Source organism: Nymphaea colorata, chromosome 5 (assembly GCF_008831285.2).
Source record: "Nymphaea colorata isolate Beijing-Zhang1983 chromosome 5, ASM883128v2, whole genome shotgun sequence".
Taxonomy (NCBI): domain Eukaryota; kingdom Viridiplantae; phylum Streptophyta; class Magnoliopsida; order Nymphaeales; family Nymphaeaceae; genus Nymphaea; species Nymphaea colorata.
Window position 1 is genome coordinate 7,433,273 of NC_045142.1, and position 16,042 is coordinate 7,449,314.

At 38.4% G+C, this 16,042-nt stretch overlaps 2 protein-coding genes across 2 annotated transcripts in view; both read right to left on the reverse strand.

Moving 5' to 3' along the window:
• LOC116254174 (chitin elicitor receptor kinase 1) overlaps positions 1-1,573 on the reverse strand; it is a 53,449-nt gene extending 51,876 nt beyond the window's left edge. The window contains exon 1 of the mRNA XM_050078114.1: positions 697-1,573. Coding sequence (XP_049934071.1) covers positions 697-1,312 — 616 coding nt within the window. The 5' untranslated portion in view covers positions 1,313-1,573. The remainder of the gene's footprint in view (positions 1-696) is intronic.
• Positions 1,574-2,851: 1,278 nt separating this feature from the next.
• Positions 2,852-3,728, reverse strand: LOC116254446 (chitin elicitor receptor kinase 1-like). Its single transcript, XM_031629843.1, has 2 exons — positions 3,167-3,728; positions 2,852-2,925 (listed from the first exon to the last, which is right to left on the reverse strand). The coding sequence occupies exons 1-2, from the start codon at positions 3,726-3,728 to the stop codon at positions 2,852-2,854; spliced, it is 636 nt and encodes a 211-aa protein (XP_031485703.1).
• Positions 3,729-16,042: the final 12,314 nt, after the last annotated feature.

Below are 16,042 nucleotides of genomic sequence, written 5' to 3' on the forward strand. Positions count from 1 at the left end.
TTCGTGAGAATATCTTCAAGAAGAGAAGTGAAGATAAAAGCAATGGCCTTAAGAATGTGAAATGCTAGGAACTCCAAAAGAACCAAAAGACATGGTAATGCAATATGTACTAAAATGTGTACTGGATTCCATATTAGAAAGCTGCAGAATTTGGCACAAGCCTGCTGATCAAATGAAGTACAGAAGATGTGCCACAACATGCACCTAAGAACCAGGAAGTTCCATAACGTAAACCCGAGAACTGTAATAAGGAGTGATCGATTAAAAGTTCGGAAACCGACATTTTCACTGAAGCAACTAAGTTCAGTTGCTTTCTCTCAGCACGTGGCATGGCATGCAAGTTGCGTCAAGGAGTCGGTATTATCTTTCTGGCTATAATATCACTTAACATGGACATGTTATAGACCTAAGATCCAATTTGAAAAACCTCCCACAAATGATCATACCGCTTACTGAGAAAGGACAGCAACGCACAATCACACATGCTACTAACTTCACATTTTTTATGTCACATCCAAATTTCAGGTCATGATCATTAAAGAGAAACATTGATACAGAGCAAAATCCACTGGATCATAGTCATTCCAATCAATTTCTCCTTCCTTTCAAAAATTATTGCAAATTAACCAAGACATGTACTGAAAACTATATTTCAATGTAAAAAAAGTAAAAGAGGATAGGAACTGCGGAGTGAACCTTGCACAGGAATGAACACTAGCCCGCTACCAAGTTTAAAATCGACAGACGGATTATACTTCTGCAACAAATCAGCAGTGACGTTGTACTGACTACTAAGGCCAGATACGTTGTCTCCCGCTGTCAGAGGGTAAGTCAAGAACAACCCGTAATTGGGTGAAACTTCAGCGTTGCCACAGCTACAATTGATCGTCACATTAAGGCTCCCGGTGTCTGGAATGCGTGTCTCTGGGTATGAATTCGTAGCCTGCAGCCACGCACTGGAGGTCAGATTAGAATAATGATCCGATATCTTTTCATACGTATCCCCTGACTGAATGGCGTAAACAAAGTTGTGGCCCAAGAAGTTGCCATTTATACAGTCGCAGGAGAAGGGGATCTTCAGTAAGCTTCCTGTGTCTATAAAATTAGCATTAGGCAATCCACTATACTGCTGGACATCGGCAGTGGTAACAGGTCGGAAGAATTTCACGATGTTGTCGACAGTGTCGTTCTCCTTCACCCGATAAGCACCGTAAGCGAGGGTGCAACCGCCGGTGCACAGCGATCGAGCCGCACCGATGCGAGAAAGAAGCAAAACCCATAATGCCCATTTAAGAATTTCCCTCCTGGACATCTTCTGAAACGAGGAATTCAGTGGAGCGCGACCAGAGAAAGCTTATACGAGCCCCCAGATGAAGCCGTGGGGATCAAAGAAAAATCAAAACGTCGGATACCAATGTGGGCATTTCCATCACGGGGGCCGTAAGGAACTCATAGATACGCCCGAGTGTGGAGGAGAATCGGAGACGCAATCACCACGAACAGGAGAGAGAGAGAGGGAGAGAGAGAGTATAGCCCACCAGAAAGGCGAGTCGAAGAGAGTCTCTTTTCAAGGGCGATAAGTCAACACAAAGACTTCAGATAGGGAGCGACTTTTACTGCGGGCGAAAGTCTCTGGAAGGGTGGGCCGCAGCTCTGGAAGAAAGATTTGTTCGGCTTACATGGGCCACACACGTGCTCCGCTTGGGCGGCAGCGTCGCGCGGGTCCGGAGAGGGAACTCGGGGAAACTCAATGGGACCCGCGAAATTTCAGTTTTCATGTTATCCCTGATAAGAAGTTGATCAAACCGAGACGGCTACCTTTGCTTCGGGGCGTTTGAGGACTTGATTTGATGTGGCATGCTTGGCAAAAGATTTATTATAAAGCCCATAGTTTATCAAACTAAGGTGAAATTCAAGAACATAATTGAAATTCTTATTTTACCTTTTAAAAGTGAGGGAATGTTTAATTTAAGATTAGAAGGAGAAAAAAGATAAGAAGAAAAAAGAAAAGACAACGACTGGTATCATCCAGCCAATTTACATCATATAGCTTCAATTAAAATTGTATTATTTTAACTATCTTTTAGCTACATTGTTGTATATATAGTTGGATGCATGTATGGTAAATCACCATTACCATATTTGTTAACTTATTGTCATGCACGCATAAATTGCATTGCTTGTCTTTATTTTTACATTAATAAATAGCTACTATCGGCTTAGGTGAATGTTTAATCGCTTTATTTATTTTTGTTATTTCACTAGATCATTGTCTACATAGTTCGACGTATGGATATTAAATCGCCACCATTATAAATGCTGATTTGCTTCATATTGGTAGCACACGATATCTATTTCTTGAATTTTAAATGCATGGTTGATAGGTCTTGTACTGTTAACCGTTGTTCAATTGCTACATGCACTTCTCATCAATCAATTTGAATGTTTTTTCATCCATTCAGTCTTCAGATAGTTTCATTTTGTATTTACATGCAGTACAAACCACTTTGTATGACTGATATCTTATTCATTATAGTGGCACCAATATCATCACCTGCTCTTCCCCACAAAGAGCCCACAAAGAGAGTTGAAGAAGTTCACCTCCTTTAATTGCTTTTGCCCCACTCTATTCTATCATTTCCGATTTATCCCTCCCATTTAGTTCAAGGAGTGCTAGTTCATCTCATATGAAATGATAATTTGGTTAAATATATACTCTCTTATGTTGATATCTCCTTATTGAAGATAGAACCCTTCTCCCATACTTGGTCCATAACATAAACCTGAGAACTGTAATAAGGAGTGATAATTTAAGAGTGTTGTGGAGACGGACACAGAAGCAGTTCTATACTCAGTTCTTTCTTGCAGGACATGAGTATTGCAGTTGCTTCAACGAGCACTCTGCATTATCTATGTTCTGGTTATCTATTACAACACAGACAATTTATAACATAAGCTCCAACTTCAGAAACCTCCCAAAAAATGATCATACTACTTGGCCTGATCATTAAAGAGAAGAACAGCAAAATCCACTGAATCATGGTTAATTCTAATCAATTTGCCCTAACTTCGAGAAACTAAATTAAAATGAACCAAGACATGAACTGACAGAAAGCGACATGTGAATGTAAAAGAAGTGAACAGGGATAGTGATTCTGGAATGAACCTTTCACAGGAATGAACACAAGGCCGCTCCCAAGTTTATCGGCGTTCGGATTATACTTCTGCAACAAGTCACGAGAGACGTTGTATCGACTACTAAGGCCTGATATATTATCCCCCGCCTTCAGAGGGTAAGTCAAGAACAACCCGTAATCGAGCAAAACTTCAGGGTTCCCACAGCTACAATTGATCGCCACATTGAGGTTCCCCTTGTCTGAAATTTGTGTGGGTAGGACTGAAGTCGTAGCCTGAAGCCACGCAGGAGAGGTCAGATTAGAATAATACTTCGCAATCTTTTCATACGTATCCCCCGACTGAACGGCGTAAAGAAAGTTGTGGCCCAAGAAGCTGCCATTTATACACTCGCAGGAGAAGGGGATCATCAATGAGCTTCCTTTGTCTATAAAATTAGGATCAGACAATCCACTAGATTGCTGGACATCGGTTCTCTTTACACCTGGGGAGAAGAGGTTCAGGATGTTGTCGAGAGTGTCGTTCTCCTTCACCAGATAAGAGCCGTAAGCGAGGGGGCAACCGCCGGTGCACTGCGATCGAGCTGTGCCCATGCAATAAAGGAGCAAAACCCATGACGCGCATCCAAGAATTTCTTTCCTGCACATCTTCTGAGGCGAGGCATTCGGTGGAGCGCGATCGCAGAAAGCTTTATGCGAGCCCTGAGACGAAGTTGTGGGTATCAAAGAAGAATCAAACACGGGATACCCATGTGGGAATTGGCCGTCATAAGCTCAGAGATCCGCCTGTAAGGAGACCTGGAGAAGAAAATCACCAAGAACAGGGGAAAGGAGAGAGAAAGAGAGAGAGTAGTCCACCAGAAAGACGAGTTGAAGAGAAAAAGTTCCTGTGTGGGGTTGACGAGTCAACGTAAAGAGTTGTCAGATGCATGCGCCGCGTGAGGAAAACCTCAACCTCGGGCGACGCCAATCTTACCTGCCCATCCGGCCATTGCGGCACAAGTGGAGCGCCTGCCATGTTTACATGCATGGTAGGTAAGTTGGAGTTCTATCAAGGGGATGGAACGTTTTTGTATTGTTTAATTTATTGTTCAGTTGCCACAGGCTTTTCTCATAATGCTTTCGCATTCCTTAAATTGCTTCATTTTGTATTTACATGTATCGTAAGTCGCTCCATATGATGGATATATATCTTGCTCATTAGAGCAGTACCTGTATCGTATGGTAGCAATAACGAATTTTTTTACCAGTGAATAAACTGAAACTCAATCACTAAAAGGTTATAATAATCAGTAGACATCTACATGAATAATGCACTTGGAGGCAAACTTGCACATGAAAATATTTTGGTCGATGACATACTTAAGGGACAGTTTTGGCAATGAAAACAGTCTGCTACTGTTTTATGCCATGTCTTAAAAAAATAGCCCAAATTTATAAACTTATCGTAACAAGTGTTCAACGGAATCTACTCCTTGTTTAAGGGTAGATTCGTGTGCAGGCACTAAAAATTTGGTTGACTTATATTCTCATAGAGGGAATATAGTTTAATAATAAGGCCAATGCATAAAATTTTTACAATGATGATGCTCTTAAACTTGGCCATGAAACAAAAATGTGCATGATGTAAATGATGAGAGAGACATGTTTGTTACAAGCAAAAATTTAAGAAGCGAATTGGAAGCCCAGTAATTTATAAAGCTGATTCAAGATGCAGTTGCCAAACAAAAATGGTGTTATGAAAACTTCCAAATGTGAAATATATTGTATTTAACTTCTTATGTGATAAACATCGCTAGTGAATTTTGTACCTCTACTTTTATTCCCTTTTTTGTTACTGCTTGGATGAGTTTTTCTCTTTATCAGCAGACCCTGATATGCCACCTGAACTCCAAAGCAATTCTGCTCATCGGCAGATCTGCCACCCCACTTCATTAACCTGAGTTCAACCCATTCACCGGTTTTTGCTACTCTACAATCCTTCCCCTCTCTTTCTAGATCACTTACCAATTTAACCGCATGCCCCCTGACCACACCTCAAAATTTAAGAAATATATATATATATATATATATATATATATATATATGTAAATTTGAAAAAAAAAATATTTGTCTTATATAAAAATTTTGAAAAATGATATTTCAGCCCGTATCAAAATTTAGAAACTTTAATTCGGTCCTCTTCATAAAAAAATTTCTAGCTCCACCCACCTCTCGTTCTCCTTATCAAATAAGGGTTCTCTAAAACACCGTCGGGTTCTCTGTATAGTTTTCAATAAGATGAGTATTCTCCTTGCATCATGAGCACCATCTAATGCAACCCTCATGTATCAATTCTTTCTTCTGAAAAACACCTTTGCCCACCTCTATCTCTACAATTGGCTTTAGCTTAAAGCACAATGGCACATCGGAGACATAGTATGGCAAATCTCGGATGCAGAAGGAAGCTAGTTGGAACAACAGCAAGAAGGAAACTGTCATTCCATCCCTTAGCAAAAGAATAAAATCCCTAGGTTCCTCAAAGTATGAGGGTAGACCTATGAGTTTGATCCATAGAGGGACTTCCATCTAGTCTTTGATTCGCATACTGGGCGTACTGTGTGCAATAATAAAGAAGGGAAGTGTATTTTGGTAATTTATTATAAATATTTTTTATAGTGATTTTTTTATATTTTAATTATGTCTTTACAAAAAGTTTTCTTTTTCAATATGAAATAAAGGTATTTTAGTCATTAACCAACCTCGTTTGTCCCATGAATTAGCTACTAGAAAGTTCCTCTAATATCCAGGTACCTTTGTGGAAGATGACTTGCACTTCTTCTTCATTCTCCACAAGAACTAAGAAGATTCCCCACCCATGAAGGAGAACTTGGGGTCCCACTACTACACCAGTGATTACGCAATCCCTACGCTGCTAAACCTACATTGAGACTCTATCGCTGAGCATCCCCAACAAAAGTACTGGATTGTTATTAACTTAGAGGGTTTTTTTCAGGTATGTAGTCACCATCTTGGCATTCCATCAACCATCATTGCCTAAAAACATTCATCCGAAACCTCTTCCAAATAACCCCAATCTATCTAGTTTCTGATCAGGACATACTAGTTGGTGTCTTCCCTGGTTGGTTCCGATCATATGTAGAGGTGGGAGCAGGCCGGGCCTTCGGTGGGGTCCGGGCCAGGTAATATTAAAAAATATTTTTTATCACTTTTAAATTTAATAATATATATTTTATTATTTAAAATATAATTTTTATTAAAAATTTATTTTATAATTTAATTTTTTTTTAATGTAACCAGCCTAGACCCGATACCAAAATATCAAGCCCGAGTTTCGAGCCCGCCAGACCGACCCGACCCCGGCCCGACCCGATACTCCTAATCATATGAGACAGAACCCAAACCTCCAATCGTTTTCCACATAATCCTTGTCAGTTGATCTCTTGTTTTCCTGCAAAATTGATGAAGAAAGACATGTTGAAGAAAGAGTAAACCAAAGTAAAAAAAAAAAAAAACATGTTTTGTTCAAAAAAAATAAAAAAAAATGCGATAAATAAACCAAACGTATAAAACTTTTAAAAATGCATTTTTTTCATTTTTTTATGTCTTTTTATGCCAAACTGTTTTTTATTTTCTAATTTTTATTTGTTGCAAATTTTACTTATTTACTGATGTTTGTTTATTAGTTTCACACTTAGTTTATTTTTTTCTTATTTTTAGGTTTTTTAAGTTTTAAAAAAACCATCGTATTTTCCTTTTTTTGTTATGCTCGTCGTATTATATTTGAAAGATAAAACGGGAGAAAGTTGTTTGTGACTATGCAGTAAACTGCATTTTCTAACAATGCCCAAGAAAGTAGGCTGAATGAATGTAAGGATAACACGGCTTTGAGAGGGCTTGAAAAAAACTTCAATCATGAAAATTAACTTTTGAAATATTAGGAGTCTAGTGAGAAGAATTGCTCGAAGAAAGCTTGTATGTGTTTTACTCAAAAACATTTTTAACTCAGCCAATGATTAAAGGTAAGAACCCCAAAGCTGACTCGGGTTAAATGTCAACTATGGGCCTCGAAGCTAACTCAGGTATATCAACTCTGGTTGTTTATTTTAATATTCAGGTTTACGTATGGTCAACAATCATGCCACAATGAATTCAAAATTTCAAAGCCTTCTAATGCCCTCTGGGTTTATTGTTTAAGTATGATTTTTGGTTATTGCAAAAATAGAGATCGTATATATATATACATATATATATATATATATATATAAGAAATTTTAGTCCTTGGGCTTAATCTTTGCTTAATTATGATAAAGAGTACCTTTCTCAATTTTTTTCTAGATAATACTTTTCATAAAAATGAACAGAATTTAATAACAACTAGAAGGAACTAGGGACAGTAAGCAACACTTGCTGGGCATTTTTATGTAAGGTAAGTTTAGTTTGTGGGCCCAATTTTTTGTTTGTAATTATAATAAACAGTACCTTTGTAACCCTTTTTAGGACCATACTTTAAAAAAAAAATGTCTAATGAAGGCTTCATACCCACTTTTTCCAATTAAAAAATTAAAATATTTCCAGTTAGAATGATGAAATGCAATTTAGAGATAAAAGTAATGTTGAAAAAAGAAATCCAACTGACAATTCTTGTTTAATTTTACCATAGTTTATATGTTAACCATAACCATAGAGAACCTACCGGGCCTTATCAAGGCCCGCCAGATAGGCCGCCTGGGGTACCTGCCTGGTACCCGAAAAACCCAGTCCCAGGTAGGTCCAGCCTGGCCCGGCCGATTCGGCCCGAGAAAACCTAGTCCTAGGTTGGGCCTGGGCCCGATGCGGCCGGGGTAGGCCCGGTTTGACCCGTTAAAATAAAATATTTATTTTATAATTAAAAATTTATTTTTTATTGTCAAACGAGCAGGGCTGGGTTGGGCCTGGGCCGAGACCCGGGATATCGGGCTGGGCCAGGCCCGGGCTTCGGGTCCGACGGGGTCGGCCTGACACCCACCCTTACTGCCAGGTTGCATGCTTCCCACACACCCTAAAGTCTCTCTAAAAGCTGAGGCTTTTACCAAAAAAATACAAAATATGGCTCTTTTCTATAATTATAAAGAAATGTACTCTAAAAAATGAAAATTCCCATTTTATACAAGTATAAATAAAAGATGCCCCTTTAAGGGGATAGAATTTATAGGGAAATGAATATTGATGCGTCTGAAGTTGGGAAGTATTGACTATTTAATTGTTGAAGGCCTTTGCTGCTTTAGTAAGCAAAGTTAACATTATTTTTTAACTTAAATCCGTTTGACCTATTTTAGTCAAAATTACCTCGAAAGTAAAATAAAAATAAAAAATGAAAACATCGGTTTGATTGTTTGAAAAAGTGCAAAGTAACCATTCTTTCATCCCATGTCCGAAAGATTTTCTGAATTTACACGTTGAACCTGCATTTAAAGTAATTCCTCCCATGAATATGATATAGAGACGAACTTTTGAGCTGCAAAAAGGCAGAAATACAACACGTTAGGAATGAAGAAAGGTTTAAGGAACGAAGTTTCCACTGTAGGAGATAGGTGAACACCATTGGTGTCAAGAGAAGCGCCTCACGCAGCAGAATATCTCACCATGATAAGTTAAAAACAAGTGCTTGGTAGAAAGATATATTATGTAAAATAAAACAACACATAAAATAAAACAACTGTGCAGAAGAGAATCACAAACGAGACCTTTTTATCAAAACAAATGATCAAACATACAAGAATTACATCACGCATGCAAGAACCAACAGTTTGTCAATGCAAGATTGAACAACAGGGGACAAAAACAGAGGCAAGTTCCATTCAGATAGAGGGAGATACAAAAAACTGGGATACATTTAAGTTGTGCACGTTATTTACTTAGTCAGTGAGATGCTAAATCCAAACATATCGTGTAGTGCAAAGGACTTAGTATAAGACTTTCTCCTTTATTAAAAGCCTAGTTCGTTATCCATAAATTCCAGAAGAAAGAATTCTCATGATTGCATCCTAAGAAACTTTGGTTGAAGAAAAAAAAAAAAATCAAATGATCCTAGAGAAAGTTAGCGCAATGTATGGGTGGGCGCCAGTCCGGGCCGTCGGTGGGGGCCCATTACCCGGCGGGTAATATTAAAAAAAATATTATTTTATTTGAGATGAATATCTACCAACGTTGTCAAAAAAAAATAGAGTGCTGATTCGATTCAAGTTGGTGAAAAAACCAATTCAATTTAGTAGCCAATATCATTTTCAACTACCATTAAACAATTTAACATTTTTTTTTGTTTTCCAGTGATTTAAAATGTGTCATTTAAATTATCTTTTTTGCATATTCACAATTTCAAGCGAGCTGATAAGGCCGAAGCCTCCACTCAACATTTCATTCCCCTAAAATATAAGCTTGGTGCTTTGGGGTGCCATCCTCTCCACGCTTCAGCTTAGGTGTCGGTAAAATTTCTTTTTAGCAACACAAAAAGTCAAGCTCCAAGATTCAAAACCGAACCCTAAAACAATTATTTAGACGCATTAGGAAACCAACTGATTCAATTGAGTTGGGGCAGCTTTACCGCTCCGATACCCAAAGCGGTTTTTAGAACGTTGACTGCTTCATTCTTGCCTAGATGAGTTTCCTTCTTGGACTTTGGAAATTCAAACTTCATTCGATTGTAATCGGCAATTCGTTTCTGCTCTTTTGAGAAACAAGTTTTGAAAAACCAACTGAAAATCTTTAATTATCTTTGAAATTATTATTCCGGTTATTTTAAGAGGCGTTTGATGGTGTGGAATTTGGGGTAATGAAAATTCAGAATCACAATTTCTCCTCAAACCACAATAAAATCAAAATTCAAGGTTTTAGTTTCTTAGTTTCATAAAAACAATGTACTTCATTTTGTTTAATAGCATTGTTCAATCAAGTTTTGAGAAGTAGCATATGGCCGGCCCGATGGGTCCGAAACTCGGGCCTTGCCCAGTTATAAATTGTTTTTTAAATAATACAATATATATTATAAAATTTAAAAAATAATAAAAAAATATTTTTTGGACTGGGTTTTTCAAGCCTGAACTTGGGCCCGTTATTCGGAGGTAAGCTCCCGACTTTTATTCCAAAAGATATGATATTTACAGCAAAGACAAAAGGCCACAGGAAGCACGAGCATCAGCTATACAAGATCCAGCTACCCGACCCAGGCCGACTTGGTTTTTTTTAAGTTATAAAATAAAATTTTTAATATAAAAAATAATAAAATATATATTACTAAATTTTAAAAATAATAAAAAATATTTTTTGAATATTACTGGCTACGGGCCGGGTACTGGGTCCTTGCCGACGGCTCAGCCCGGCACCCACCTCCAATAGAATCTCTTATTTATACGATGTAAAAGATTGTTTGGTAGTTTCAATAAAAAATCATACTGGGAGGTAACCTCCCGACTTTTATTCCAAAAATATGATATTTACAGCAAAGACAAAAGGCTAGATGCACCAGCATGCGCTATACGGGATCCAACTGCCTGACCCAGTAGCTCCAGAAACCTTTTTAAAAGACCTAACAAGACTCAGTTTCTTCTTGCCCACTTGACAACAAGCTTGTTGTCACAGAGCAGTCTAACCTTCATCATCCCGGCCATCCTTTTTCCCATATCTATTGAGCATGAACCAGCCTGCAAGGTCAGTAGGTCATCAACAGAAAACAAATTCTCGATGTTTCATTTGATCTCCTGCCATCTTTCAGGCACCGCCCTCCTTCCACGACATACTGCGTATTGAAGATAAGGCTTAAGGCAAAACTATTGACGCTTTTGTTGATGCGAAGATTAGGAAAGAAAATCAAGTGTATAATGAACAATATCGTCAGGATATTGATGCTAATCAAGATCCAGAAAATCAGGAAACGGATGACCCTTGTATCCCTTTAAATGTCAATGGAACCTCTCACACAAATGATTGAGGCGTGTGAGAGAAATATTTTGTTCGTGGATGTAGACTCTTTCCTAAGTCAAACAACATTAAAAATCTCTGTGTTTGCTTCTTTCCCTTTTATGGTATCAGAGCTGTAAAAGCTTTCACCGACAAGTTGGTTCGGATCGCCGCAGGTTGTCTTCAAATTGCGAGAAGCCGACATTGTACAAGTGTCGCAGCTGCTGTCGAAGGAGGTAGCCCCATGCAAACTCGCCAGAGAGGGTCTTCCGTTCATGACTTTCTCTGGGGCGCATTTTTGACTGGAGGCGATTCACACAGGTCGAGCTAGTGGCATTGGATTCGGGTCTTTACGGTTGTAAGAACAGAGTAGTCGAGTGGGTCTTTATAGCTGCAAGAACAGAGTATTCTGAGTGGGTCTTTTCTTTCTGTCGGAGACCAGGATATTAGCTTGTGGTTATCCTGATTTTTCATTCAAAATGGTTGAAAACAATGTCAATCATGCATCAGAGTCTGCTATACCAGACACATCTCAAACTACGGGTCAGATTTTTCCAGTACTTCATGCACCTACAAATCTACGATATCCGCTTTTCATTAAGCTTGCATCAGATAACTATATCTCTTTAAGAGTTATAATCTCATGAGATTCATAGATGGTAAACAACCATGTCCATCTCAATGGATTGATGACAACAATGGTTTAAAGCGTCGCAATCCAAAATATGATGAATGGTATAGATTATATCAATTGTTATTAAGTTGGATTATTTCATCTTTATTTGATCTTGTTCGTAGTTATGTTGTAGGAATTTCTTCCTCTCATGAATTATGAAATACCCTCAAGCGTACGTATGTTGTTCGTTCTAGAGCTAAAATCCAACAGTTGAAAAACCAACTTCAAAATTTAAGAAAAGGCACTCAAACTATTTTGGAATATTTCTGTAGAGCAAAAAGTATTGCTCACCAATTAGCACTGGCATCCAAACCAGTGGATGATGATGATTTGATCATCTGCATTATGACTGGCTTACCATCAGGAGAGTATGGGTCTCTTAGAACTGCGTTGAACACTAGGGTGATCATCTGCATTATGACTGGCTTACCATCAGAAGTCTGCATTATGACTGGCTTACCATCAAGAGAGTATGGGTCTCTTAGAACTGCATTGAACACTAGGGTCGATCCTATTAATCTGGAAGACTTGCTTGCAATGTTGCTTATTCATGAGGTGCAATTGGATGAAGTTGATAATCTTCCTATTGACTCCATAAGCAAATTTTACTATGAAAAACCAAAATTTTGGTGGAAATCGTTTTAAACATAACAGAGGTCACAATAAAACTCAAGATCGTTCTTTCAAAACTCAGGCTGGATCTTGTTTTGCATGTGTAAATAATGGTCATATTACAACAAATTGTCGCACGATTTGTCAAGCATGTCGTCAATCTGGTCATTGTGCGCTGAAATACAAAACATATAAAATTTAGAAAATTGATGACGCTCTATCTATTGAAGCACATACCGCTAATGTATATGGGTCATTTGATCATTGAGGATAGTACCCTGACTCTGGGGCCACCCACCATGTCACGTCTGATTTCAAAAACTTGACAATCCAATCCAACTACAATGGAGGAGATCAAGTTCGCGTCGGAAATGACCAAGGTTTGAACATTACTCATATTGGTACCTCTGTTTTCTCTCATATTGATTCCAAGTTCATAATGAAAGATATTTTGCATGTGCTATCTATCACCAAAAATCTACTTTCAGTACATAAGTTTACAAAAGATAATGATGTGCTGCTTGAATTTCACCAGCAATTTTGTTATGTTAAGGATGCCAAGACAGGGCAAATTTTTCTCAAGGAAAACAATGAGCGCAGGATCTACAAGCTGCACTTGGGAGCTATTGGGCGTGAACCAACAACTTTACTTGGTGAATGGACTACGCGACAAAAAATGGCATGAGCGATTTGGGCATCATTCCATGAAAATCGTGCAACATGTTCTTTGCAAATATGAGCTTCCTTTTAGTTTCAATAAATTTGACTCTTTGTGTGAAACATGTCAAATGGGGAAGAGTCACACTTTACCTTTTTCTAGTTCGACTCATGAAATAAACGAACCATTAGATCTTATATTTTTTGACGTTTGGGGCCCTGTGCCCATTGCTTCTATGTAAGGATATTATTACTATGTTAATTTTGTTTATGGATATTCAATGTTCACTTGGTTATTTATTATTAAAAGAAAGTCTGAAGTTTTGTCTACTTTAAAGATTTTCAAAAAAACTTGTTGAGAGACAATTTGGGCGACCCATAAAGACCTTTCAAAGTGATTGGGGAGGAGAATATAGATCATTATCCACTTACTTAAAATCATGTGGGATTGATCATCACATTTCATATCCTCACACACATCAGTAAAATGGTAGAGTAGAGCGAAAACATCGTCACATAGTAGAGACATGTCTCACCTTACTTGCTCATGTTAGTCTTCCTCTCAAGTTTTGAGAGTTTGCCTTTCTTACAATAGCATTTCTTATTAACGTCTGCCATCACCTGTTACAAACATGAAAAGTCCTTTTCAGTTTCTCTTTAACCAGACTCTATACTATGCATTTCTTAAAACCTTTGGGTGTTCCTGCTATCCTCATCTTCGCCCTTACAATACTCATAAATTACAATACCGAAGTACTAAATACATATTTCTTGGCTGTAGCACCACTCACAAAGGCTATCTTTGCTTGAATTCTTCAAATTCAAGACTCTACAGTTACCGTAACGTCATCTTTGATGAAAATGTTTTCCCCTATAAATCTATATCTGCCCCCAAATCTTAGTCACTATCTTCTTCATTCTCTCCACCAATGGAGATTCCTCTCCCCATTACAGCCTGGTCACCCATATCACCTTCACCATCACTACCATCAATTCCTTCACATGAACCCGTCATTACCGCACATACACCACATTTCCCTTCATCACCATCTCCCCTCACACTATCTTTACCTACTGAATCCCCTCCTGCAGCCCCCAAAACTCACTCCATGATCACTCGCCTACAAACAAGATCCCCTAAGCCCACCCCTCGTTACATCACTCACCTTACCGAGTTGCCTTTAGAAATTGAACCCAAAACTTTTACCCAAGCCTCTAAACTCTCCCAATGGCACAATGCCATGCTTGAAGAATATAATGCTTTGATGAAAAATAAAAGTTGGATTCTTGTTCCTCCATTTCCTTCTCACAATATTGTTGGCAATAAATGGGTCTATCGTATCAAGAAAAAAGTTGATGGCAGTATTGCAGATACAAACTTAGTCATGTGGCGAAAGGGTATACAAAGGAATCTGGCATTGATTATTTTGAAACTTTTAGTCTTGTGATTAAATCCACCACGATTCAAATTTTTCTTACTCTTGCTGTTTCACACCATTGCGTGGTCTCTCAGTTAGATGTCAATAATGCTTTCTTATAGGGCACTTTATCTGAAGATGTTTACATGTTACAACCTCAAGGTATTATTAACACTCAATATCTGCATTATGTATGCAAGTTACAGAAAGCTGTTTATGGTCTTAAGCAAGCCCTCGAGCTTGGTTTCAACACCTTAGTTCCTTTCTCATTTCAAATGGGTTCTCTGCCTCCAAGATTGACACTCAGCTATTTCTCAAATTTATGGGCTCTCATTCCATTTTTATTCTTATTTATGTTATAACATATTGATCACTGGAAGCTGCCCTGTCGCCATTCATCAGCTTATATGTCAAATGGGGTGTGAATTTTCTATAAAAGATCTTGGGCATCTACATTATTTTCTTGGAGTTGAAACCCAGTTTACCCCTCAAGGGCTCTTTCTTTCTCAACGCCAGTATATGCAAGACCTTCTCAAGCAAAGCACCATGGTTGATGTCAAGCCCATCCCTTCGCCTCTAGCTATTGTAGAAAAGTTGTCTAAGTTTGATGGCACGCCGCTACTTGATCATACTCCATATCGCCAAATTGTTGGTGCTCTCCAGTATGCTATCCTCAGAAGACCCGATATTGCTTATGCTACCAACAAAGTCTGTCAGTTTATGCAAGCTCCTACCACTGTTCATTGGGCTGCCATCAAATGCATACTGTGTTACATTAAGCACACTCTTCATCTTGGGTTTTTTATTCGGCCATCCTCGCACCTTTCCCTTACAGCATATTTTGATGCTGATTGGGCTAGGAATCCTGATGATCAAATATCTACTACCGTCTTTGCCATCTTTCTTGGAGATTCCTTGGTTTCGTGGTATGCAAAAAAGCAAAATACTATTGCCCGGCTCAAGTACTGAGGTAGAATACCGGGCGTTGGCCTCCATTGCGGCAGAAGTTCTCTCCATATCTTATTTTTTACAAGAACTTCATCACCCTCTCTCTACCATTCCCTAGCTCTTATGTGATAATATGGGTGTTGTTCAATTGACTGTCAATTCGGTTTTTCACCAATGAACTAAGCATATTGAAGTTGGTATTCATTTCATCCGGATCATGTGCAAAATCGTCGTCTTATCGTTCATCATGTCCCTGCTACTGACCAGCTTGCTGATACATTGACCAAGCCCCTTGCTCGCTCACCATTTGAATCTATTCGTGTCAAGCTTAACGTCCTTCTTAGGCCATTCAACTTGAGGAGGTCTATTGAAGATAAGGCTCAAGGCAAAACATTTGCCGTTTTTGTTGATATGAAGATTAGGAAAGAAAATAAGGTGTATAATCAACAATATCTTCAAGATATTTGACGCCAATCAAGATCCTGAAAATCAAGAAACGGATGACCCTTGTATCCCTTTAAATGTCAATGGAACCTCTCACACAAATGATTGAGGTGTGTGAGAAATATTTTGTTTGTGTATGTAGACTCATTCCTGAGTCGAACCACGTTAAAAATCTGTGTTTGCTTCTTTCCCTTTTACTGCGCAATCTTCTCTTCGCC

Excerpts from the sequence above, each read along its gene's own strand:
- LOC116254446 (XM_031629843.1), bottom strand. The coding sequence starts at position 3,728 with ATGGGCACAGCTCGATCGCAGTGCACCGGCGGTTGCCCCCTCGCTTAC. Across the intron at positions 2,926-3,166 it reads TGTGTTCATTCCTGTGAAAG|ATAACCAGAACATAGATAAT; the intron begins GTTCATTCCAGA and ends GTGTTGTAATAG.